The sequence below is a fragment of the Saccostrea cucullata genome, unplaced genomic scaffold (genome assembly GCF_032062105.1).
Source record: "Saccostrea cucullata isolate Sc308-1 unplaced genomic scaffold, CSIRO_AGI_Scuc_v1 ctg319, whole genome shotgun sequence".
Classification (NCBI taxonomy): Eukaryota; Metazoa; Mollusca; class Bivalvia; order Ostreida; family Ostreidae; genus Saccostrea; species Saccostrea cuccullata.
The window spans coordinates 1,140,325-1,167,907 of NW_026920610.1; the positions used below are offsets into that span (position 1 = coordinate 1,140,325).

Sequence of the window (27,583 nt, forward strand, 5' to 3'; positions counted from 1 at the left end):
GAGAAAGATTTCATGAATATTTATTATTGATAGACCTTTACTGACAAAACAAACAGTTTGTAACTGACAAAAAAGAACGCAATAAAATTAATGTTTCTAATGTTAAGGAAATTACACTTGAGTGATTTAACAGAAAATAAATTAGACATATATCTCATCGAATAGATTTGATTCCTTTTCAACAAGGATCGCTCATAATTCATTATGATGCTATCTATGTCGTTTTCATGGTCTCCGACTCCAAATGAATTGATGGGTAAACAATGTCCTAAAAGTCTGAGCATGAGAAAAAAACCAACTCGATCATGTCACGGTGGCCTATCGGGCTATTACATAGCTCATAAGCCTTTTATTATTTATTGTTTTTCCTCGTTTCGTGTGTCTTTGGTTGATGACGTGATTCCGGTCAGAGATGGTGATTAATGATTCAAGTTATTTGTCCTGAGAGGTGAATTATCAGCTTGTTGAACAACAAGTGTTAACTTAATAAGAAAGGTTTACATTTGCTTAGTATTCGTTTTTCGTTTCATTACAATGAGGAAAGCGGTCGTAGGTTATTCAATTACCGTTATTTTATTGATGTATATGGATTTTCAAAAATGTAAGTTTTTTAAACTTTTCTTCTTAATTTTAATTTGTAAATATAAATTTTCCATTTACACAAATATTTACATTTTTTTTAGGTATACTTTATTTTTTTTTTTTATTTTGTCTGATGACAAATAGCTGTGTTAAAATTTTAAAAGTGAGGTCTGATATTGACGCATATGATATCTTTTAAGGTGATGGTACAATTCTGAAGAATAAATCAAAAATTTCATGGAACGATATTATAAAGCCAAATTACAATACCGGGAAAATATCACCCTGGAATTCAAATGAAAGCATCCAGAAACAACATTCAAACCAAAACTCAGCTGCGTCGAATGGAGGTGTAGTGCAGCAGATGGGCAAGAAAACCTCGAAACTTCAGAATAACAATAAAAGTCAGCAAGAACAGGATATTATGGTTCCATCAAAATCAATGAAAGAGCAAAACAAAATTCATGTACAACTAGAAAAACCACCACAGGACAATATTTTTACTTCGTTTCTGAAGACATTTTTTCCTTGGAATTTCGATGCATATTACAGTGACCACACTACAATGAAACCAACACACGAATATCAATATACAGATCATGATCTATACTATTATTACAACCCTGATTTCTATTTAGCCACGGTGAATCCAACGCCATTTTACGATTATTCTACCAAAAAGAAACTGGACATTTCAAGTTTTAACGAAGAACTAGAATACGAAGGAGAAGAAATGACTACTGTTTCTGGAGCAACCAGATCTTCGGCGGGAGGCAAAGAGATAGAGGCAGAAGACATTACAACAGTCGCTACTGTAACTTCAACAGACAAACCAGCGGAAAACGAAACAGAGGCTGAAGATATTACTACACCAAAATCTAGAGCATCGGCTGTAAATAATAAAGTAGCATCAACAACAGAAAAATCTGCCACTGAAGGCGTAGAACTTGAGGATCGGACAACACCTTCTTCAGCAGGAAAGACTAAACAAAAAATAACAGCCGCGCCCAGGAAACAACTCAGTGTATTTAAGACTAATTCAAATGGAGGTGTTAAGGTTATGTTAAACAGACCGAGTAAGAGGTTTCCTCCAAAATATCGCTTCCCTAAATATAAGCAACGTTACCAAGTTCCTGTGCTAAAAGAAATAAATTCTGGTCCTAAATTCATGACTAGAATACCGAAAAAAATTGGACCGATTTATAGCAATGTACAGAATCAATTAAAGGCCAATAAGATCAAATATAAAATAGTCCATAAATCCACGAGAGTAAGTCCAGTTATAAAGTCTTTTGTAGTAAATCATGCAGTGCCAAAACAGCGTTCTCACATACAACGATTACCAAACAGAAAAATCTCAGTAGTCCATAAAACAGAGGGACGACATAATTTGCACCTGCAAAAACCTATTAATTTAGGACGCAGTGAGAGCCAGGGATGTAGAAAACGACAGAAATGTCCGTCTAATCTCCGGCCTGTGTGTGGAACTGATGGATTGTCCTACAGGAATGAATGCGTGCTTAAATCAGTCGCTTGTGTGTAAGTAACAGTACTTAAGGTTCACTTTTTCAATAGTGTGTTTTTGCTTATTTTTTCTTCCCTCAAAGTTACTCTCATCAGTGTATTTTAACACTTCGCACATAAATGAAATCATTTTTCAGTAATTAGAATGTCTTTTCGTTGTAAATACATATAAGCAAGCCTTATGTAAGTGAGATCTCAATAATGTTAGAACCATTTAGCTTGAAAAGTAAATGTGCTCAAATTATTGTCGGTGGTCAAAGTATCTATCTCATGCTGTACGCTGAAATTTGGGCTGATGCCAGTTTAAAAGCATGATAAAAATGCATCTCTATCTAAAGATATTTGTGCTCAGATATACATGTAAAAGCTTATCGAAATTAACTGTTCCCTAAAAAATATGTCACGCGTTTTGGTATGCGAGTGTTACATGTACATGTGTATAGAGACACGTACCTATAAACTGACATAGGGTCTTTTGATCTCATGTTTAAACTTACTCTTTATCGATGATTTACATCGACAGCTTTTATTTCAAGTTTAGACAGATCACAACTGACCACATCTAAAACAAAAGACAACCTTATATATATTAATTTCACTGATTGATGAAATTTATTATTACAAGCTTTGACGAACTTCTTTGTTTGCTTTCTGAATGTTCCTAAAAATCGAATATGTAAAATTTGGCTTTGCATGCATTCATGCAAAGAGGTTACATATTCCTGCTGAAAAACTCCTTATGGTCTATTTAACAAAGTGAATTTTTACGTAATTGTTTATAACTGTATGAGGAACTACAGTTGACTTTTTTTTAATTTTTAAATACGTTAAGATTTCTCTCCTCTAAAGAAAAATAATCTTATTTTTCAATTAAAAAAAAATGTTATTTTGTTAAGATTTTTTTCAGAAAAAAAATCGTTCAATTTTGGACGTTTTTGTGTATTTGTACTGTTTTTGAGTCACTTCTTTTTTGAAAAGAAAGAGAATTTATTTAGACATACTTCTTCAAAGAAAATTATTTATTTATTCATTTATTTTTGAAAGTAGAAGAATTTATTAAGACCTACTATTTAAGAGAAAATTATTTATTTTGAAAAGTAGACGAATTTCTTTAAACCTACTATCTTAATAGAAAATTATTTTAATTACTTGTATATTTTTAGTTAAAAACTTAAAAGAATTTTTTGATTTATTCCGTTATTTTATATTTCAGGAGAGGTGGACAGAACAAACTCAGAATCAGACATAAAGGTATATGTTGAATCTAAAGCTGTTAGATGATTGTGGAACACGCTGATTCAACTGACAATCTCCTTAGTCCTTCCCCTGGGACATTGTCCACCAGCGTTGAGAGGCATCGAGATTTTTCTTGAGAAATATCAGTGGAAGAGAGAGAGTGCATATATGTGATATGGATGCTTGTACAACTGGCGTATATATATATTCTCTTCGTTCATAAAGACTAAAAGAGACATGCAATTTCTATCCAATGATTCAAATTATAGTTATGCACAATACCTTTAAAACGACATCAAACAGGGAGAAATTTAAGCACTGTGCATATATATTCAGTATGGAATTGGAAAGCATCACAAGGTCACGAATATTCTGCTGCGCGGATTCTGTTGACTTTTGCTTTTCCGAGTTGGGCCATATTGGTTCTTATATTGATTTTACTCTTTAGACTGATCTTCAGTTTGATATGATTTGTTTTATTTCAATAAAACATTGCTTTTACTTATTAAAATGCACTTATTAACGTTTCATTTTTAAATGTTTGATGAAAATAAAAAGCTTCATATAGGGAATTATATAACAGGCAAAAATAAGAAACCGTTCCAGATCTTTTAATTTACAAACTGTACATATAATCAATTATTGTCCTTAAGTCCACTGTATTCTATCAGTGTAACACCGAACTTTTTTTTAAAATGTGAATTCATGTACACAAATCATTATTCGCACTATTCATTCGCAATTCTCTTGTAAATACGATTTACTCGTTTATACATCAACGAAGATTAATTTTGGTACTGAGAGAAAATTCCAAAAATGCATATCAACAACATAATTCCAAAAATGCATATCAACAATACTATATGAATATAATTTGCATCTTGAAATATTCTATGGTAAAAGAGGGTCGAAAAAGTCTTAGCATATCGCAAATTAAAGTTGGTTTACAATATCTAGCGTTTCTAATAGTAAAAAAGTATACGGATTGATTTCAAGAACAGTATCATCCAGTTTCGGTTCATCACACTACTCTTGATACAATAGTTTTAATAAAATTTTATGCTAAGTTATTTAAGTCACTTGTAACCATTCCTCCGAATCCCATTAAGAAAGACTACTGAAAAAGTGTCTTTAAAAAATGCCAAAAAGTTGTTTTTTTTTTTTTTTGTTTTGTTTTTTTATACATCTGACAGGACCCTCTCTATTATTATAAAGAGTTTATTTGTTTATGCATGTGAATCAAAACGGTGACGATAATAAACAGTTATCGATCTTTAAAAAAATCTTTAGTCAATATAAAACTGTGAAAAGGACATATTTACGGACCCCAGGAGATTCAAGCAGTGGGATCAGGTGACTTTGGGGAGTAAGCATCCCCTGTTGATCACTTCTGCGGTGAGCCCTATGAACTGATCAGGTAGACTGAATTTTCTGTAGTCGAATTCAGTATAAAAACGAAGGCCTGATAATTAATATGAAACAAGTGATCCAAAATACATCTCAATGATACATGTATGTTATATTTGCTAACAAGATCATTATATGGACCATAGAATTTACAAAATGCTGGCTTCAAAGGAGGTTGTTGAAATCCCTGTCATATCAATTTTTCTGTCAGTAATCTTCCTTGGTAAAAACTCATTGTACTCAGGACATGCCCTTGAGTATCGAATGAGTAAAAAGATGAAATACCATATGCAGGTAATAGCGGAATATTACGTCATAAATAAGGAAAGTTGACGATGGAAAACTTGATTCAGTAATTATCTCCTTTGTCATACAGTTTAGTTCTCAGTTAGCCCTTATCGTTTATAGTCAGTAAAAAATCCAAATATGAAATGGATGTGAGAGACTCTGTGGTGTCTTATTTCAAGTTCAAAGGTATATATCGAGTCAACATATAAATGATAGTAACTATTGTTAATGGATAATTAAATGCATCGTCGATATATGTAAATGTCGAGTTGAAGGCCACTGCAAGTGTTTTGTCCTGTCGTGCAGAAGTTTCTGGGAAAAAAAAGTCTGCTTCATAGGATTTTAAAAACAGGTCAGCCAATAAAGGAGCACAATTAGTGCCTATAGAAATTCCAACAACTTGTTGGTAGACCTGTACTCATAAGACTACATTAATATTGTCAAAGGGAATCTCCAGCATCCTTTTAATACAAACTTCAGAGTACATACACTTGTGTTTAGAATCAGAATAACCTTTAATGCAGTTGACCCTGCAAAATTACTCTGTAAAGTTTTTTCTCATTAATTTTTAAAAATCCCATCCTTGGAATGTGAACTGTAACTATAAGTTGAATTTCAGAAGTAGAATTGAAACCAAGCTCTAAAATACAATTATAACAATGAGCCTTTCAAATAAAGACGATATTGTAACAAGACTTGTCGGCTGAAACCGTAACATATCGTTTGTGTACTCTTGTCTTGCTAGACTTTTAAATCGAGATTTCAAATGCAATTTAAATTTTAAAAACATCTATATTTATATTTAAGACAAAAAGAATTCAAAAAACCCTATATTTCTTAGAATTCAAATAATGTAGGCAAATCCTTTCATATTCTCTGAATATTTTTACTTTTTCATTTATAAACAATGACGCAACTTTCCATTGTTTCAATTTTTATAGAAACTTCCTGTTTTATAAAACTATTCTATTTTCCTTTCATGAATTATCTATAGGGGCACTATAAAGATATTAAATATTACATTAAGTGCACTTCTAAATAATTTATCGATATTTTTTTCTCCGCAGAGGCTTTATTGACCGAGGTTTCGCTTTAAGATGGACTTTTTTGTTTTTTGGACTTGTAAGACATATGTAGAACAAATCAATTCTTTACTACATTTTAGCCAAGCACTTGTCTCTCAGCATGTAGAAAGTAAACGTCGCCATGGCAGCACCTTTTTAAAGATACTTCTTACGAAACAGAAATTATATTTGTAAATATAACTATAAACTCTGATGCATAAAAGTTAATACATAGTTTTTTAGATGAGATGTCGTCAAGGTTCTTCATCAATTTTGCTCTTTCGGTGTCTTTCGTTTCTTTTTCAATAAAGGTAAATATTTTCACTTAAATATTTCCAACATAATTATAAAATTATTCTTTCCCTTTTCTTACCTTATTTTGTAATATCAAAGAATGCCTTTCACAGCGTCGGTAGATTTGATTTGTTTTTATCAGTTCTGTGTTTTAACTTTTGATGTTTTTTGCTGACATCATCATGCTTTTCATTAATGGCTACAAGTTTAAAATTTAAAAATTAATTTAATTAAGTATTAAAGTAATTTTAAGATGCACTAAGGAATGAAAGCTGATTGTGCCAAACAATACATTTCCTATGGGAATTCTTTTTGCAAAATCTAGTATCAGTTAAAATTATAGTTTGGTGAAGAAAAAAAATGAAGTTAATTAATAAACGAATACAATCATGTATCCTGAAATCACTGCTCAATATTCTATGAAGAGCAAAAATAGTAAAGAATTCATACTACGAGGATTGGTGCGATAAAATTAATACTACTGAGTGTACATGACAGATGTCATTTCAAAAGGATGTATTAAAATTTTTAAAAGAATTTACTTGGAGGAAAGAACTACATCTCGAGAAAAAAATCACCACGTTTAAAAATCAAAGTTCATTGGTAATTTTTCCTGCATGCACTTTTTTAATTTGCATTATAAATCTAAATTTTATTATTTGCATCTGTAAAAATTAACCTCAAAATTGGCTTACATTAAACATTATTTTTTCCGCTAGAGTACATAATTTGGCATGAGTTTTGGCCTAGATTTTTAAGTCCTTCGTCCTTCGTCTGTCCCTAAATTAAATTTTGACACTTTGATATATTATGATCGAAGGAATAAATTTAGAAATGATTGTTTTGGGGGCAACCCTGTCCTACAATTGGAATTCACACCCCAAAAAAATTGAATGTTGAAAGCAGGCCAGAATAGCTCGCATGGTATCATGGGTATTGCCGTTGACTATTTACACTGTTTTTTTTAAGAGTCGTGGTTCGAATTCACATCGTATCACCTTTCTTTTAGGAAATTCTTGACTTTTCAAAGTTTTTTTTAATAGGGAATGTGAATTTTTCATGCATGTTCATTCATGATTTAAAAGACATTAAAAAGAAAGCGAATATAACATTACCACGGTCAAATACGTTTATATTTAGTCAATTTATCATGAAATGCAGTAGATATAATTATACGATTACCCGGCGCTATCAACGTTGAATGTTATGACGTTCGACAGCGTCACTGCTTAGAACTTTGGCATTTTCAATTTAAAAAATGATCGATTGTAGAGCTCCAATCTGTCAAATTTTCTTCTCCGTATGTATAAAAGTGTAAGACAATGCGGCTTCAATTTCTTAACGATCAGTAAAAAAATATTTTAAAAAAAAACAGAAAAACTTAACAGTATTTCAGAATACCTGCACTTTATTTCAGAAATTTAAAAAATCTACCCATTTTGTTTGCTGTTTCTTATCCCTAATGCAAATTTTGGATCGAAGGACGCTGCCAATAATTATCAGTAAGACGTCTTATCCTAATGCTGTATCCTTTTAAATTTCTAAGTATATACTTATTAGCTTTCAATGTAAAGATGTTCCCTCTTTCTGTTTAAAACGCATGTCAACATTGTTAAATACGAATATGGAACAATATTAAATTATGCAAGTTAGATACTTTTTTAAAAAGTCTTCTTCTACGATCTAGCTGTGATAAATCCCGAAAACTAGACTTATGACAAGCCCTTTCACTATTTATTCATGAAATAAAATTTTCTTTCAATAAGAGAAATATCTTTATAAGCTAGAGAGATCTCTCTTTATGCGTGAGAGATATCTCTAAAAGTTAAAGAGATATCTCTTCAACAAGGTTAAAAGAGATATCTTTCTTAGTTAGAGAGATATCCCTTTAGATTTTCAGACAGAGATATCAAAAGGGCTTACCATATAGACTGCATATTTCAATGCTTTGAAAAATAAGCAGATCTCTGAATATAACTACTGTACAACATAATATAGTACAGTAAGCAAGAGTTTCCTTCGTCGACTCAACTTCCTTGTGAAGGCATCATTTGACAGGCTGGGGGGGGGGGGGGTCCAATGGGTCATGTGCTAAAATGTTGGTCTAGGATTTGCAGAGTTTTTACATGTTAATAAATCATTGAATATATACCGAATACAATTTTACAATTTTTTTATAAGCAAATCTGGATGTAACTTGTCCGCCTGCCTGGACACAGCACCCAACCTACAAGAATCTGTGTTTCCGAGTGGGGACCAAACAAGTGAAGTACAAATCCACCGATAAGGAATGTGACCTCCTGTTAACTGGGGCCGTAGTGGCCAGTGTCTACAACGTGGGTATCCATAAATTCCTCACAGAGTCCGGATTGCTGTCAGAGTAAGTTCTGTCAATTTGCTGAAAATGTTCGTTACTCTCTGTATGTATGATATATGTTATAGAAACCACCATCTACTTCCTCGGATGTATCAAATTTTGTTACAATTTACATTTGTTATAAGAAAAGCAGAATTAATATTAGAACATGAAATAAATGATAACATACATAATAAGCACACACAAAAGCGGATGAATCTCTCATCAACTAAATAGCTATAGCAATAAAATTACGCTCTTGGAATCAAGCATATAGGTAAATTGTCTAAATTATTCACTAATTTAGTGTGGCGCAAAATATGCAAAAGTATAAAGGCGCTAAATTATAACTGTCGCTAAATAAGTATGTTTACATTATAACAAGTTTTTACATAACATATTAACATATTTTTCTAAAAGATATTAAAATAAAGATAGTATTTCCGAAACAATATTCATCTCAACATGCATATCTAATACATTTCTCACAGTTTTTTTTTCTCAAACATGACTTTGAAATTTCAGGAGCCTAGAGTACTATACCGGCCTAGTGAAGGTGGGGTGGTCCTATGTATTTTCTAAGCTGAACAATGAACCCCTGGGGGCATGGAATGAGTGGGGGCCCATCACCTGGAACAAATGCTCTCTGTATGATTACACATCTGGCGCATGGCGTTGGAAGACAAACAACTGTAATGTGGCCCAGTTTTTTATATGCCAATACACTGTTCCTACACCAGGTAAATATGATAATGTCTAAGATTGTCGAGTTGACTCTGGTTCTTTGTTTAATTATTGATAATGGAAAGCTTGGTAATGTTTTAGAAGTTATTGCGACTTACCGCATTTTTTTTCTTTATTAGATTTCAGTTTGTAGTCTTTTTACGTCTCAAATTACGTATATATGTCTTTGCATAAATAAATGTATATCATTCCCCCATATTCGAAGATTCAGGGATACATGTAATACATATAGTTTTTGTACTGTTTGTCTGTTTATTTGTTAGTTTGTCCGCAAAAACTTTAACATTGTCCATAACTTTTTAAGCGGGTGCACGGGGCTATGACTTTCATATTTCACATTGTGACAAGACCTTTCTTTGGGTACCACAAATTTACCTTTTGACCTTGACCTTCTCAAGTTTGCCTGAATTTTACGAAAAATTACCAAAACTTTGACCTTGGCCATAACTTTTGAAAAGTTAAGGCTTTCACACTTCACATGTGAACTTGTATTCCTTATGAAAAGTCCTTTCTTTGGGTACCTCCAAATTTGACCTTTTGACCTTGACCTTATAGTTTGGCCCAAAAAAATTAACTTTGGCCATAACTTTTGAACAGGTAGTATTCGGCCTTTAATATTGTACAGGCTCATTACTTAGGACAAGACCTTCCCTTGAATATCAACAATTTTGACCTTTTGCTTTGGAGTCTGATTTGCATTTGAGAAACTTCAACCCTTACCACAGGCTTTCATACGGGACATATCAGTGTTTCACAAAATCATCTTGCTTCTTGTAATAACAGGGTATACGCCTGTTGTGTTGGTGGACGGCAGCCTTATGTCCGGACGGGCGGAGATCTTCAAGGATGACATGTGGGGGACGTTTCAAGATTCTGCCAACTCGGGGACAGGGGTTGAAATCTGTGAAGCTATGGGTTACGGGTAAGAATCAAGCCTATTAGTTTTGACGAGGGCATTGTATAGTGTTACCCTGAAAATATATATTAAAAAGACAAAGTTAAATTGTGGAAAATCGTAAGAAAATAATGTACATGTTTAAGACATGTGGGTTTTTTTTCTATTTCATGAGGCACATGATTTACACAAAAAATATTTATTTACCGCAAACAAGCATCATGATTCAAGATGCAAAATGTCTCCCTTTCCGAACTTCCCAGATTTGCTGAAAATGTCTATAACAGTAAAGAGGATAATGAAGACGGTTCATCTCGATATTTGTTCCCCTAGACCTACAAGGACTACATATTGAAACCTATATATTTTACAATAGGTATATTTATCCTCTCTTAATACATTAAATTAAAATGTTACCAACATATATAGTAAGAAAAGTTAATAAAACTAGAGGTACTGTGAGCAATGAGCTCACTAAATGATATCCCCCGCCTCCCATATGAATATAATGGCAGTGTCCATGTTTTGCTGTGGGAAATCCAAAATATGTGTCGGATCAAAAAGTAAAATAGGAGGTGCACAATGCAATATGTAATGAAGATTCTGTGAAAGTTTCATTAAATTTCCTTCAGTGGTATGAGAGGAGTTGCGGATAAGAGATGGGTACCCCAAAGCGTAACAGACGGACGGACGGAAATACCGATTACTATATACCCTCCCACTTTTCAAGCGGGGGGTATCAAAATCCTCATTCTTTAACAAATTATCAAAGTTTTTTTAAAGTTATTAGTGATAGTTTCTGATTTATTTATGTATACTTGTATCAGCTGTTCCATGGGTGTTCTAGTAATTTTCCCTGATTAATATATCCAGATTAACCACAATTATATTACCTTACTCATTAACAGCTAGTTTGTTGGTTTGATGGTTATTTGACCATGTGGTTAACCATGACCGTGATCTGTTGGCTCAATAACGATGTTAAGGAGTGAACTTTCAAAACAATTGGTGTTTGTGTTTTATAGGTTCGTGGACACTCAGAATTGCGCAGGTGTGACTTGTGGCACCGGCAAAGTATGGTACGAGAGGGTTAACTGCGCTTCAGGGGCGGCCGTGTCTTTAACTGATTGTTTGACCGGATTGACTCCGTCCGATTCCGATGACCATTCTAAGGACCTGGTTGTCCAGTGCAAAGGTAATATACATCTTGTAATGACCTAAAAATGTATCTACTTGGGTCACTAAGGAACACACTTGTAGTCAGAATGTCAGACAGGGAAATATAAGTCATGTTAGACAATAATTAGGAGAATCATAAAACACATTGGTTCGATTAGAGAATTCAAGCACAGCTAATTTATAGAAACACACAATGTCCATTACTTCTAAGACCTACATATATATATATATATATATATATATATATATATATATATATATATATATATATATATATATATATATATATATATATTATATAAAGATGGAGCTCCTGGAAATTAAAAATATTTGTAGGACTCCAAAGTGCGATGGGACTCCAAAGTCCGATGGTCACGCCAAAGTCCGATGGTCTGCGCCAAATCCCGATGGTTTGACACGCCAAAGTCCGATGGCGCAGAAAAACAATTAACGTTTATGACGTCACAGTACTACTGCGCAAAAATGCAATGCCACGCCATGCCAAAAAATAAATACAAAATATCTTAAATACAAAGACTAACCCTCGTCTTTTGGATGTAGGTGCGAAACTTAGACTTATCAGTCGAGCAATGAGTATCAACTCTAACCTAAATATCATAGGTTGGTGCTGGACTAATCTAAATCAGTCCTATAATGTGCGAGGACTAGCCCTAAAATTACTCGGCCGGGTTCGAAGAAACACATTAGTGTTCAAGGATTAACCCTTATCACTCGAATGATGTACGAGGACTAACCCTTATACCTCTGGTGGGTGAAAACAAAAAGCAATATCAGTAAAAATGTATGCGAGACGAATACTAAATCAATGGATTTTGAATGCAGGATAACGTCATGACGTCGGACTAGTGTGACGTCATAAACGTCGATTGTTCCTCCGCACCATCGGACTTTGGCGTGTCAGACCATCGCACTTTAGCGTCGCGCGTCTCATAGGAAACGAGCCATCGGACTTTGGCGTGACCATCGTACTTTGGCTTCCGAAAAGACGGCGACCCATCGGGGTTTGGCGCAGACCATCGGGGTTTGGCGAGACCATCGGACTTTGGCGTCACCATCGGACTTTGGAGTCTTACATATTTATCTATATGTATTTATGCCACAGGCACCTTACGTTACTTATTTTTCTTTTAAAAGTACTTGGACACAGATTTGAAGTTATAATTTTCTCTATAATATTACGACTTACATATTTAAATAGCATTTCACACAGAAATTAATTAAAAATCTTATTCCGTTTAAAAGGTATTGAAATTTCAAATTTTTTGGCGGGTTTGATTGACATACCGCTGTACTCTCACAAATTTAATTTTATTCTTAATCCATAGGAAAAGTGGCCATCTCGTTTTGTATAAATGAAAAATATTAATACTATAATCCAGAAAATTCAGAGTAGACACGTTCGAAAGCAAAACAAACACACAATATATTGTCAGTCCGTGCAGTTGTGGTACGCAGACTGTGACGATTGAACGCACCCGGTGAATTCTAAATATAAACAATAACAGAACTTGAGCCCTGTTTACAAAAACTGTGTACGTAACACGAGTGTGCTCGATTTGCTAAACTCTGCACGCATCTCTTAGTTCGGAATGACGAAACTTGTGAGGGTTTTTTGCTTTCTAACATTTCTACTCTGAATAAAATTATTTTTCTTGATAAAAGTTTTAATATTTCTCATTAAAACACACCAAAATTGCCACTTTTCCTAAGGATTAAGAATAAAGTTTGTGAAACTGCAAGGATGTGTCAATCAAACCCGCCAAAAAATTTAAAAGTTTTACTGACTTTTAAACGAAATAAGATTTTTAATTAATTTTTGTGTTAAATGCTATTAAAATATATAATTCGTGATATTATACAGAAAAAATGAGAAAATATTAACTTTAAATCTGTGTCCAAGTACCTTTAATAAAAAAAATATACCCTTACCTTATGATAAACCAAGGTCCCCATCGGCGCCATCTTGAATTTTTCTAGGTCGGTCACATCCACTTGTATTTTCGTCTGAAACTCCGTCAAATAAATTCCTGGCAACCATATTCTCTCTTTGGCCAGTCTTTCGAGGTCTAAACTTACGGACTGTGTAACCAGAAGGGCGCATCACATTTGCAAATATTAAAATTCCATCGTCAAACTCGATCTACTGCTTCTGTCAACAATCCGACAAAATCGCATTCGAAGTTTACGTTCGGTTTGAAATTCTTAGGTAGCTAAACACAGTTTCGTATAGAATCCAGGGGGTTTTTTCCCAGAGAGAAGCATGCTGGTTAGGGATTTTCCTGCTATTTATAGGAGTCTAGATGAAAACTGCATCTTTTTAGCTCACCTGAGCCGAAGGCTCAAGTGAGCTTTTCTGATCACATTTTGTCCGGCGTCCGTCTGTCTGTCTGTCTGTCCGTCCGTCTGTCTGTCCGTAAACTTTTCACATTTTCGACTTCTTCTCAAGAACCGGTGGGCCAATTTCAACCAAACTTGCCACAAAGCATCCTTGGGTGAAGGGGATTCAAGTTTGTTCAAATGAAGGGCCACGCCCTTTTCCAAGGGGAGATAATTATGAATTAGTGAAAAATTATTGGCATTTTTAAAAAATCTTCTTCTCAAGAACCACTGGGCTAGGAAAGATGAAACTCATGTGGAATTATCCTCAGGTAGTGTAGATTCAAGTTTGTTCAAATCTTGACCCCCGGGGGTAGGGCGGGGCCACAATGGCCAACCAAAGTTTTACATAGAAATATATAGGAAAATTCTTGAAAAATCTTCTTCTCAAGAATAACAAAACCATGATTGGTCATATTTATATGGAAGCATCCTCAGATAGTGTAGATTCAAGTTTGTTCAAATCATGACCCCCAGGGGTAGGGCAGGGCCACAATGGCCGACCAAAGTTTTACATAGAAATATATAGGAAAATTCTTTAAAAATCTTCTTCTCTAGAATAACAAAGCCATGTTTGGTCATATTTATATGGAAACATCCCTAAGGTAGTGTAGATTCAAGTTTGTTCAAATCATGACCCCTGGGGGTAGGGCAGGGCCAAAATGGCCGACCAAAGTTTTACATAGAAATATATGGGAAAATTCTTTAAAAATCTTCTTCTCAAGAAATACAAAGCCATAATTCATCATATTTATATGGAAGCATCCCCAGGTAGTGTAGATTCAAGTTTGTTCAAATCATGACCCCCGAGGGTAGGGCGGGGCCACAATGACCGACCAAAGTTTTACATAGAAATATATAGAAAAATTCTTGAAAAATCTTCTTCTCAAGAAATACAAAGCCATGATTGATCATATTTATATGGAAGCATCCTCAGGTAGTGCAGATTCAAGTTTGTTCAAATCATGACCCCCAGGGGTAGGGCGGGGCCACAATGGCCGACCAAAGTTTTACATAGAAATATATAGAAAAATTCTTTAAAAATCATCTTCTCAAGAATAGTAAAGCCATGATTGGTCATGGGACTTCTTTTGGATTAAAACTTTTCAATAATAAACCAATATTCTACCTTTTCCAAGCCACAGTGCTCAGGTGAGCGATGTGGCCCATGGGCCTCTTGTTTGTTTTTATTCGCATAAAGTAGAGTCTTTTCTTAATATTTAAAGAAAAAAATGTGCATTCATTTTTAGAGAAAAAAAAATTGTGAGACTTTTTAATAGGGGGAGATAACTCCCAAAACATCCGGTTTTCACATGTGCAGAATTGCATGAGTCAATTATAGTCTGGTCCTGATTTTTAAAAAGAAGGCTATAAATAACTTCTAACGGCAAATAATTATTATTTGGTCCAGCATAGTTTTTTAACCTATTTCGAGTATGGTGATTCCGAGAAAAATATGCTGGCCTTCATGAAAATGACGTTAAAGAGGTCAAAATGGCGATTCAAAATGGCGGACATCCAATTTTTCTAATTTTCTCTTAATGTCGTTCAAAATGGAAAATTAATGAGTGAATATTTAACTGAGTGTAATAAAACTATAAAAATCATAATAGAATGCTAACATTATTAGTTTAACTCGTTTAGTCGTTTCTACACTTAATTCGAAATTTCTCTGATTTTTTGGTTTATTGTTCTGTATTCCGCTTTGATCAGGATTTTACATTTGGAAATATCCATACACTGCATATTTGTATTTTTTCCTCTGCATCTCACTATTCTACAACTGAATGATGGCGCAGCTGTAAGTTAAAAGTCAAAATGGCGATTCAAAATGGCGGATATTCATCTTTTTTTTTTAAACTATTTCTTAATGTCGTTTACATAGTAGAAAGGATTTGTGAATATTTTACTGAGCATAGTACAACTATGTAAAATGACAATAGAACACTAATTTTATCACTTTAAATCGGAAAATTTAGTCGTAAAATTTGAAATGTGTTTATTACCTAGCTCAAAATGGCAATTTAAATGACGTCTTGTACACTCGAATTTCGAAAAATACCCACACTGTTTAATTCTGGTTCGTTTTGCAGAACATAATTTGCAGTTTGTTTTTTTTTTATTCATGAAATAATGTTCAAATATGCAATGAGAGTTGGAGGATATTTTTGTTAATGACTTAGGATTTTTATAACACGGATTTTTGTTTAATTACTTCTATTGTTAAGATAAAGTTTTGACGACAATTCCGATGACATTTTACCTTTCACGTGTCTCACCTTGCTTCTTCATATAAAAAGTTAATAATATCATACAATAATTGCTGTTTTGAGGACAATATAAAAATTAAGCAACCCCAAGAGCAGTATCCCCAGAGCATTAGGGCGAGTTAACATTCAGTTGTTGGAAATTCTTGATCTATTTTTAGTTCAGTGTAGAAAAAAAATAAATGTTTATGTTCATTTGGAAGGTCTAGTGCAACATAACACAGTATGATTTTTAAAATGATTGACCACGACCAATTATAGGGCTAGTAATTGTTACCTCATATAAATCTGAATATATTATAATATCCAAATATAAACATATATATTAAGAATTATCAGTATAATATACATAATCCATAATTTTTCTTGATTGTCCAGCTCTGATTCTGTGTCCCTACATTTGCATTTTGTTTTTTCTCAGTCAAAAATTCAACTGCATTCTCAAATATTTCATTCTGTGAATGGATAATTTTGTATGGAACGGTGTATATAATTTTTTTTAAAATTTGAAATTTACAAAATTTGAAAGAAGATAATGTTTGTGTTCAATCCCCCTCGATTCTTGATACAACCTTACACTATCCTAACAAAGAAGTGTGAATCAAGTTGCCTTGTAAAGTTCTTGAAGTGTTCAAGAAAATTTTGTTGTCAAGAGAAGTGTTGACTAGATCGAAATCAGGAATGGCTTATTGATACGAAAGCTTGTAAGTGATAGGAATAACGAGGAATCTGCAGGCGCTCTTATATTGTATAATTTCACAAATTTTCTCACCAAAATATGCACACAATGTGATTTCAGATGATCAAGTTTGAGAATTTTCTTGCTAATAGAATGACCTTTCTACCCTAAAAGACAACAAATCTATACGAGGTCACAAAATAAAGAGCTTTTATACCCCCCCACCTTGCTTGAAAAGCGGGAGGGTAAAGAGTAATCGGTATTTCCGTCCCTCTGTTACGCTTTGGGGTACCCATCCGCAACTCCTCTCATACCACTGAATGAAATTAGATGAAATGTTCACAATCTTCATTACATATTGCCATTGTGACCTCCTATTTTACTTTTTGATCCGACACATATTTTGGGTTTCCCATAGCAAAACATGGACACTGTCATAATATGCATATGGGAGACCGGGGTATAATTTAGAGCTACTAGTAATTGCTCTCAGTACCTCTAGTTCATTTTGCATATGGTTTTGGAAAACAAAATAGATTTTTCACATTTGAACATAAATGTGTTGTTCCTGGAGTGTTGGTTGATTGATTATATATTGTTTAACGCCGAGTCGGCAATTTTTCAGCTATGTTTCGGCGGACTATCAGTTTAAATAATCGGTTTTTGATGGATTTTGGTTTCTCTGGCGGCCCCTAGTAAGCTTACTCTTTTTCGAACTCCAGAGAAACGATCTTTTACATCCAAGGGGGTTGTCATCCTTGACACAGGGCACCATTCTACTTGAGTGTTGGAAATTCAAAAATTCCGAAGACAAACTGAAATATATGGCAAATAAAGCTGGAATAGAAGATGTCAGGGGGTAATACTACGTTCTTAATAGTGCTAAAAAGCTAGAACAAAGTGTTCGATGAAATCGGACAAGAATTTCTTCAGTTACATGTATGTTTGATGGTGTGTCGAGGGATGTTGAGGTAGAAGTGCGAGTTGATAATCACAGCGATTCGGGAGTGATTTTAGGTGGACGGGGGCTCAAAGTTTTTGGAACACGTACGGTCAAATACAAAGGGGGAAATTAGGAAACTCTTAAGTCAAGTTTGTTTTAACTATTTCCAGAAAAAAATAATCTTTTCAAGTAATTTTTGTTCGTATTTAATGGACTAATCAATATATTATATATACAATGTATATAAAAAAACAAAATGTAATTTATTTTCTGCAAAACGAACCAGAATTAAGCAGTTTCTACGAAATTCGAGTGAATCAGACGTCATTTTGAATCTAAAGGGATAAAATTAGTGTTCTGTTGGCATTTTACATAGCTGTACTACGCTCAGTAAGATATTTACAAATCCTTTCTCCTATGTAAACGACTTTAAGAAATAGTTTTTAAAAAAAAGATGAATATCCGCCATTTTGAATCGCCATTTTGACTTTTAACTTACAGCTGCGCCATCATTCAGTTGTAGAATAGTGAGATGCAGAGGAAAAAATACAAATATGCAGTGTATGGATATTTCCAAATGTAAAATCCTGAACAAAGCGGAATACAGAACAATAGACCAAAAAATCAGAGAAAATTCGAATTGAGTGTAGAAACGACTAAATTTTCTGAGTTAAACTAATAATGTTAGCATTCTATTATGATTTTTATAGTTTTATTACACTCAGTTAGATAATTACACATTATTTCTCCTTTTTGAACGATATTGAGAGAAAATTAGAAGAATTGGATGACCGCCATTTTGAATCGCCATTTTGCCTTCTTTAACGTCATTTTCATGAAGGCCAGTATATTTTTTCGGAATCAGCATACTCGAAATAGGTTAAAAAACTATGCTGGACCAAATAATAATTATTTGCCGTTAGAAGTATTTTTTTCTATAAATCGGACCAGACTATTAGCAAGTAATGTAGCTCTTTCAAGAGGTGGAAAATGTACCCTAAAAGCACACTAAAAGAAAACCTTAGGACTTGTTCTGTGAAATGCACATAACTTATTTTGTTAGATTTTTTCTGTTTTTGTTGAGCAGGGAGGTTAAAAATGCATAGGTGCACTGAAAATGGATGCATAAACAATCCGATATCCCCCATGTTTCAGGTGTCAAATACCCCCTAGTAGTAATTGATGAATGTATTATAGTTAGATATTTATAAAATTCACAATTTTGTCTTTCCATTGATATGCAGAAGTCTATGTAACAAGCCTCCATTTTATTTCTTTATAGGGATCAGTTTTGCTTGTCCCTCACCAAGTAACGTCCTGATAACGTCATACATAAAACTGTGTTTTGCACCCTTAGGGAAAGCCCTTTTTTGATTGGTCAATATATTTGTACGATTTATTTTTAAATATAACCGGCGAAAGTTAGTACTTATTCCAAAAACAATCAATCAGACAATAATACAACGTAATATACAAATCATGTAAGCATTTTATTTCGCTCCAAAATAATTTCGATATAGCTTGATCAAAGCGATTAGGTTTTGTTAATGTCGAAAATTGGCCTGATCATGCTCAAGATGCTGATCAATGAACATTTTCGAGACAAAATATTGAGTCGGTTGTAAGTCCCTACTTACACGCACTAAAAATAGTTAATAACACTTTCATTATCGATGCGCTGTTTGAGCGCTGTCCGTGGAGGAGATTTCAATGACTTTGTCATGTATGTACGCGCGTGTGTGAGAAGGGGGGGGGGGGGTCACACTAAAATTATTCCACGGAGTGTTGAGGTCTGCAATTTTTATTGTCCGAACCATTTTTTTCTTGGTGACAGATTTTACATATACAAGTACATGTTGCACAAGATAATATATAAAATTTGAGTTCAGAAAATAGCCTTTTATCTGTGTGACCCCTCTTCTTTTTCAATTAAGCATATGCCAGGTATATATGTATATATATAACTGGATCGTTTGTAGTCTATTGTTTTTTGGAAACCATTCAATAAACTCTAGATGATTTGTTGTTGTTGTTTTTTATTTCAAGCACCCCCCTTTTATTCAAGATTGTATCTTGTATCGATCTGTGTAGATTAATACAGTATATTTTTTTACAGGTACATTTACAAGAAGTGTTTTATTTTTTCCATTTTGCATTTTTTTTTTCATTTCAATAATCGAAATATTTATTAAAATTTCAAAGTAATTATAATACGCCGCTTTAGATCCACCACAAAACTGACAAATACAGAATTCCCATTAGCATATTGATGTAAACTTCCGGCCCCCATTTGGCGATTTCTCGTTGAAGCAGTAGATCGAGTTTGACGATGGAATTTTAATATTTGCAAATCTGATGCGCCCTTCTGGTTGCACAGTCCGTAAGTTTAGACCTCGAAAGACTGGCCAAAGAGAGAATATGGTTGCAGAGAATTTATTTGACGGAGTTTCAGACGAAAATACAAGTGGATGTGACCGACCTAGAAAAATTCAAGATGGCGCTGATGGGGACCTTGGTTTATTATAAGGTAAGGGTATATGTTTTTATTAAAAGAAAAATCAGTAACGTAAGGTGCCTGTGATTTATGCGAATAAAACAAGTAATATAGACAATCTAAATTGCACATGTAATATAAAAATATTAAAATTAGTCAAACATGATATCGGATTTGGTACTGTTTTGTAGTCACTGATTTAAACTGATTCCAACAAAACTTATTTTGTTGTTTAAAGAAAACAAACCAAAATTTTAAAACAGATTATATGAAAATGGGCGCTCGACATTTTAGCTGAAGTCCAGAAGAATGGTCAATTTAACAGGAACTTTTGTGGATTTTTAGAAGAGAAACGATTACCTTAAATCCAGTGTATACTTAGTTCATTTTCTTCCCAGATATGATTATCCATGTAATTCTTTGAAAGAATCATTGTAAAACCAGAAATTTTCTATCAATTGTCACCAAACTCCTGTGTTTTTCCACAATTTTTTTTTTGTATCAAAATAGAATTTTGGGGTTATGACTATAATTTTAAAATATTCTAATTCAGTAAAAGTTTGTTGGAAGTCAAGCAGATAACTTTGTCTCCAACTCTACTCGAGGTTTCGATGATAATTCTTAACTTGAATAAAACCAACGCGGCATCCTTCTCAAAATTTTACTTCCACTTTTCTATAGTTCAATTTTCAGAACAGCAGCCTTATAAACGCTTATGGTTTGTGTATTTCCATATTTAAAAAACTTCCACTAAAGAAAGTTGTAATAGGATATCTGCCCCAGTGCCTTACCTGAGCTGAAAGCTCAAGTGAAAAAGTGGTTCTCCTTTGGAGAGTTTTATCACATTCAATTTTGTTTCTTTTGAATGTACATAGTAGGTTTGTATTTCAGCTCCGGAGTCAACAATTGCTCCAAGTTCAACTCCAAACCCGATTTCTACATTGCCAATAACTTCTGACAACAACGCCACGGGCTGCAACTGCACTGTGACAGTTTACGTAACACCTCCGCCATCAGAATGCTTGACAGGTAATTTTAAGAATTTTCTAAGAATTATATACATTGTACCATTTGCTACTGAAATGGGACTTTTTTAACAAGTTTTGAAAGCTTTCTGATGATTATGGAAATTCTATGCTCGGCAAAAATCGATTCAAACTTGAAAAAACACAAAAAAATAGTACCCGAAGAAAATGTGTCTGATTACTAATAATTTTCATTTTGACCTATTCTCAGTGTAGATATATACCACAATTTTCGTAAGTCAAAATATGATGCTGCTATTTTCACAGGTAACAATACAATCAACCCTAACACCACCAAGGTCAGCGTTGTCTATGACGCCTTGCCGACCTTCAACGCAAAAGACACCGCCAAATATTCCATGAGGACCCGCTCTGATAACCGACCATCTGCTAAAGCCATGGGGTCCTTCGGCATCATCATTATTATTGGCCTTCTGTCCTTCATTGTGGTGATCGATTTATGGAGTGTGGGCATGCGCACTCTTCAGCTGAGGGGACTTTGTAAGACACTATGTAAGACGAAAAAGACTGTAAACGTGACGTCTAAAACAACTATCAAAGTAGAAAGACTGATCGAACCCAAGAAGAAGGATGCGCATACTTCTGTGTCGACTAAGAAAATCACTACTAACCAAAATGTCAAGACAACTGATGTAGAGAAAAACGTCAGTAATAACCCAGCTGTTACGACATCCAGTGTTGCTACGACATCTAATGTTGCTACGCCGTCCACACAGTACTAGATTTAGCCCAGGCGTGTTGGTCAAGTCGTTCAATCAAATTATTGTGATAACTCGATCGTGGAAACTTTTGAAAGATGTTTCTTTAGGAGCCAAACAGTATGAATTAATCTATCAGGGCCCATTACTACATTTAGCCTAGCTTGTTGGTTGGTCAAGTCGTTCAATAAAATTACTGAACTGTCAGATCCGCAGTGAGTCCTATGTTGATCAAGTACACGGAAATACACGAAAGACTATTAGGATCAATCAAGAGAGAAAAAAAATTAAAGGCGTTATAACGCATTTTGAAAAGGCGTAATAACGCGAAAGAAGGCGTTATAACGCCTTTCCATTCTAAAAGGCGTTATTACGCCTTTGTAAAAGGCGTTATTACGCTTTTGCAAAAGGCGTTATTACGTCTTTCTAAAAGGCGTAATTATGCCTTTTAAAAGGCGTTATTACGCCTTTCCAAAACGCGTTATTACGCCTTTCTAAAAAGTGTAATTACGCCTTTTGAAAAGGCTTATAACGCTTTTCCAAAAGGCATTATTACGCCTTTTTAAAGGCCTTATAACGCCTTTCCAAAACGCGTTATTACGCCTTTCTGAAAAGCGTAATAATGCCTTTTTAAAAGGCGTTATAACGCCTTTCCAAAAGGCATTATTACGTCTTTTTAAACGGCGTAATTACGCCTTTCCAAAAGGCGTTTTACGCCTTTACAAATCGCGTTACATGTATTACGCCTTTCTAAAAAGCGTAATTACGCCTTTTTGAAAGGCGTTATTACGCATTTCCAAAAGGCATTATTACGCCTTCTTTAAAAGGCTTTATTACGCCTTTCCAAATCGCTTTATCACGCCTTTCTAAAACGCGTTATTACGCCTTTCCAAAAGGCATTGTTACGCCTTTTTAAAAGGCGTTATTACGCCTTTCCAAAAGGGTTTTTACGTCTTTCCAAAACGTGTTACGTGTATTATGCCTTTCTAAAAAGCTCAATTACGCCTTTTTCAAAAGGCATTATTACGCCTTTTTAAAAGGGTTATTACGCTTTTCTAAAAGGCGTTATTACGCCTTTTATTTTCAATACATGACTAAGCATATTTAGACAAATCGGGGGGGGGGGGGGGGGGGGGGGGGCAGAAATCTTACCTTTGGGACATTAATTTCACAATTAGATATAGGACTAATTTCCAGACACACCTCTACCAAGGGCCATTGATTTGAATTGCTCATTATGCCCATGCAAATAGTTGCCTATTTTTTTCCAAGAAGAGAGAAAAATATCTTTAAATTGCATGAATTTTAATACATGGCAAGCAAAGCTCCAAGATAATCTGCCTATATCCTAGATCTTCACAAGTAGAGTGTTGCCTTCTCTTAATAGAATGCAAACAGTTGTCAGTGAGATGTACAGGAATATAGAGAACTGCGTAAATAAAGATGGTTTTAATATATTTATAAACATGATAAAATAACGCCTTTCCCTTCTCCTTTTCAAGTAGGCCAGCAGTACGAGTGCGAACGGGGTACCCCCCTCCACACATACACACTTTTTGGGGAAAAGTCTTGCTACAACTTAAATATTATAATTAACTATTGGTTGCTTGGTTCCTGAACATTTTGTTGCAGTATGTAAAACTCTTGCTAATTATTGCATTTAAATAAAGTTTTACCCACGAGTCCCAACCCGCTTTTGGCCAGTAGAGTGGGGGTGGTGGTGGGGGGGGGGGGGGGGGGCTATGAAAAGTACGGGCCTGTTAAATGCAAAATAATGGTTATTCAAAAAGAGTAATAACTCTTTTGAAAATGAGTAATAAAGCCACTTTAAAAGGCATTATAACGCCTTTTTGAAAGGCGTAATAACGCCTTTTTGAAGGCATTATAACGCCTTTTAAAAAGGCGTAATAACATGTTTTGGAATGGAAAGGTGTTATAACGCCTTTTGGAATGGAGAGGCGTAATAACGCTTTTTAGAAAGGCGTTATAACGCCTTTTTAAACCAGAAGTCTCTGTCGAGACTGTAGCTCTACTGGTTTGTACTTAGCATTTTAAAGGAATTTCACAGAAAATTCTATTTTTAGTAACCATGGCAACACTGTTCATTGAAATCAAAAACCGATGCACTATTCTATGTATCTTAGTGTAGTCTACTTGTGTGCCAAGTTATATTGAAATCAGACCAAAATTGTAGGAGGAGTAGCGTTTTAAAGGAATTTCACAGAAAATTCTATTTTTAGTAACCAAGGCAACACTGTTCATTGAAATCAAAAACCGATGCACTATTCTATATATCTTAGTGTAGTCTACTTGTGTGCCAAGTTATACTGAAATCAGACCAAAACTGTAGGAGGAGTAGCGTTTTAAAGGAATTTCACAGAAAATTCTATTTTTAGTAACCATGGCAACACCGTTCATTGAAATCAAAAACCGATGCACAGAATTATGTATCTTAGTGTAGTCTACTTGTGTGTCAAGTTATATTGAAATCAGACAAAAACTGTAGAAGGAGTAGCGTTTGAAAGGAATTTCACAGAAAATTCTATTTTTAGTAACCATGGCAACACCATTCATTGAAATCAAAAACCGATGCACTATTCTATGTATCTTAGTGTAGTCTACTTGTGTGCCAAGTTATATTGAAATCAGACCAAAACTGTAGAAGGAGTAGTGTTTCAAAGGAATTTCACAGAAAATTCTATTTTTAGTAACAATGGCAACACCGTTCAACGAAATTAAAAACCGATGCACTATTCTATGTATCTTAGTGTAGTCTACTTGTGTGCCAAGTTATATTGAAATCAGACCAAAACTGTAGAAGGAGTAGCATTTTAAAGGAATTTCAGAGAAAATTCTATTTTTAGTAACCATGGCAACACCGTTCATTGAAATTAAAAACCGATGCACTATTCTATGTATCTTACTGTAGTCTACTTGTGTGCCAAGTTATATTGAAATCAGACCAAAACTGTAGAAGGAGTAGCATTTTAAAGGAATTTCATAGAAAATTCTATTTTTAGTAACCATGGCAACACCGTTCATCGAAATTAAAAACCGATGCACTATTCTATGTATTTTAGTGTAGTCTACTTGTATGCCAAGTTATATTGAAATCAGACCAAAACTGTAGGAGGAGTAGCGTTTTGAAAAATTGTTTACAGACAGACGGACAGACAGACGGACAGACAGACAGACAGACAGACAGACAGACGGACGGACGCCGGACGCATTACTATCGCATAAGCTCTTCTGGTCTCTGACCAGTAGAGCTAAAAATGTAATAACGCCTTTTTGAATGGAAAGGCGTAATAATGTGTTAGAAAGGCGTTATAACGCCTTTTGGAATGGAAAGGCGTTATAACACCTTTTTCGCGTTATTACGCATTTTAAAAAGGCGTTATAACGCCTTTAAAATTTTTTTTCTCTTTAGATTGATCCTAATAGACTTTCGTATTTTGTAGGCGAAATCAGTATAAAAAAAAGGTATAACAATTGGTATGAAACAAGAAAGCCATAAAAAACCCAATGATATGTTATTTTTACCTCTACTGGTCAGAGACCAGAAGAGCTTATGCGATAGTAATGCGTCCGGCGTCCGTCCGTCTGTCTGTCTTTCTGTCCGTCTGTCTGTAAACAATTTTTCAAAACGCTACTCCTCCTACAATTTTAGTCTGATTTCAATATAACTTGGCATACAAGTAGACTACACTAAGATACATAGAATAGTGCATAGATTTTTGATTTCGATGAACGGTGTTGCCATGGTTACTAAAAATAGAATTTTCTGTGAAATTCTTTTAAAACGCTACTCCTTCTACAGTTTTGGTCTGATTTCAATATAACTTGGCACACAAGTAGACTACACTAAGATACATAGAATATTGCATCGGTTTTTGATTTCGATGAACGGTGTTGCCATGGTTACTAAAAATAGAATTTTCTGTGAAATTCCTTAAAAACGCTACTCCTTCTACAGTTTTTGTCTGATTTCAATATAACTTGGCACAAAAGTAGACTACAGTAAGATACATAGAACAGTGCATCGGTTTTTGATTTCGATGAACGGTGTTGCCATGGTTACTAAAAATAGAATTTTCTGTGAAATTCCTTTAAAACGCTACTCCTTCTACAGTTTTTGTCTGATTTCAATATAACTTGGCACACAAGTAGACTACAGTAAGATACATAGAATAGTACATCGGTTTTTGATTTCGATGAACGGTGTTGCCATGGTTACTAAAAATAGAATTTTCTGTGAAATTCCTTAAAAACGCTACTCCTTCTGCAGTTTTTGTCTGATTTCAATATAACTTGGCACAAAAGTAGACTACAGTAAGATACATAGAATAGTGCATCGGTTTTTGATTTCGATGAACGGTGTTGCCATGGTTACTAAAAATAGAATTTTCTGTGAAATTCCTTTAAAACGCTACTCCTTCTACAGTTTTGGTCTGATTTCAATATAACTTGGCACACAAGTAGACTACACTAAGATACATAGAATAGTGCATCGGTTTTTGATTTCGATGAACGGTGTTGCCATGGTTACTAAAAATAGAATTTTCTGTGAAATTCAGTTAAAACGCTACTCCTTGTACAGTTTTGGTGATTTCAATATAACTTGGCACACAAGTAGACTACACTAAGATACATAGAATAGTGCATCGGTTTTTGATTTCGATGAACGGTGTTGCCATGGTTACTAAAAATAGAATTTTCTGTGAAATTCCTTTAAAACGCTACTCCTTCTACAGTTTTTGTCTGATTTCAATATAACTTGGTACACCAGAAGTCTCTGTCGAGACTGTAGCTCTACTGGTTTATACTTAAAACAAAAGAAGAGAAAAGTAGCAGTTGGGACTTGAGACTTTAAATCAGCAATAAATAGAAAAATGATCCTTGCCACTCATCAAAATAAAAACTAATGCACAGAATTATGTATCTTAGTATAGTCTACTTGTGTGCCAAGTTATACTGAAATCAGACCAAAACTGCAGGAGGAGTAGCATTCTGAAAGAATTTCACAGAAATTTCTATTTTTAGTAACCACGGCAACATTGTTCATTGAAATCAAAAACCGATGCACAGAATTATGTATCTTAGTGTAGTCTACTTGTATGCCAAGTTATATCAAAATCAGACCAAAACTGTAGGAGGAGTAGCATTTTGAAAGAATTTCACAGAAATTTCTATTTTTAGTAACCACGGCAACACCGTTCATCGAAATGAATAAATAGAACCAGAAGTCTCTGTCGAGACTGTAGCTCTACTGGTTTGTACTTATCAAAAACCATTGCACTATTTTATGTATCTTTGTGTAGTCTACTTGTGTGCCAACTTATTTTGAAATCAAACTAGAACTGTAGAAGGAGTAGCGTTTTTAAGGAATTTCACAGAAAATTCTATTTTTAGTAACCATGGTAACACCGTTAATCGAAATCAGAAACCAATGCACTATTCTATGTATCTTAGTGTAGTCTACTTGTGTGC

The 27,583-nt window shown here is 34.2% G+C and overlaps 2 protein-coding genes across 2 annotated transcripts; both read left to right on the forward strand.

Annotated features, from left to right (window-relative positions):
* The first annotated feature begins 424 nt into the window (after positions 1-424).
* On the forward strand, positions 425-3,784 carry LOC134253223 (uncharacterized). Its single transcript, XM_062735740.1, has 3 exons — positions 425-601; positions 783-2,121; positions 3,320-3,784. Exons 1-3 carry the CDS (start codon positions 535-537, stop codon positions 3,366-3,368), a joined length of 1,455 nt encoding a protein of 484 aa, XP_062591724.1. The 5' UTR covers positions 425-534; the 3' UTR covers positions 3,369-3,784.
* A 5,719-nt stretch (positions 3,785-9,503) lies between these two features.
* Positions 9,504-22,117, forward strand: LOC134253441 (uncharacterized). Its single transcript, XM_062735968.1, has 5 exons — positions 9,504-9,564; positions 10,279-10,417; positions 11,416-11,585; positions 21,241-21,378; positions 21,642-22,117. The coding sequence occupies exons 1-5, from the start codon at positions 9,504-9,506 to the stop codon at positions 22,115-22,117; spliced, it is 984 nt and encodes a 327-aa protein (XP_062591952.1).
* The last annotated feature ends 5,466 nt before the right edge of the window (positions 22,118-27,583 follow it).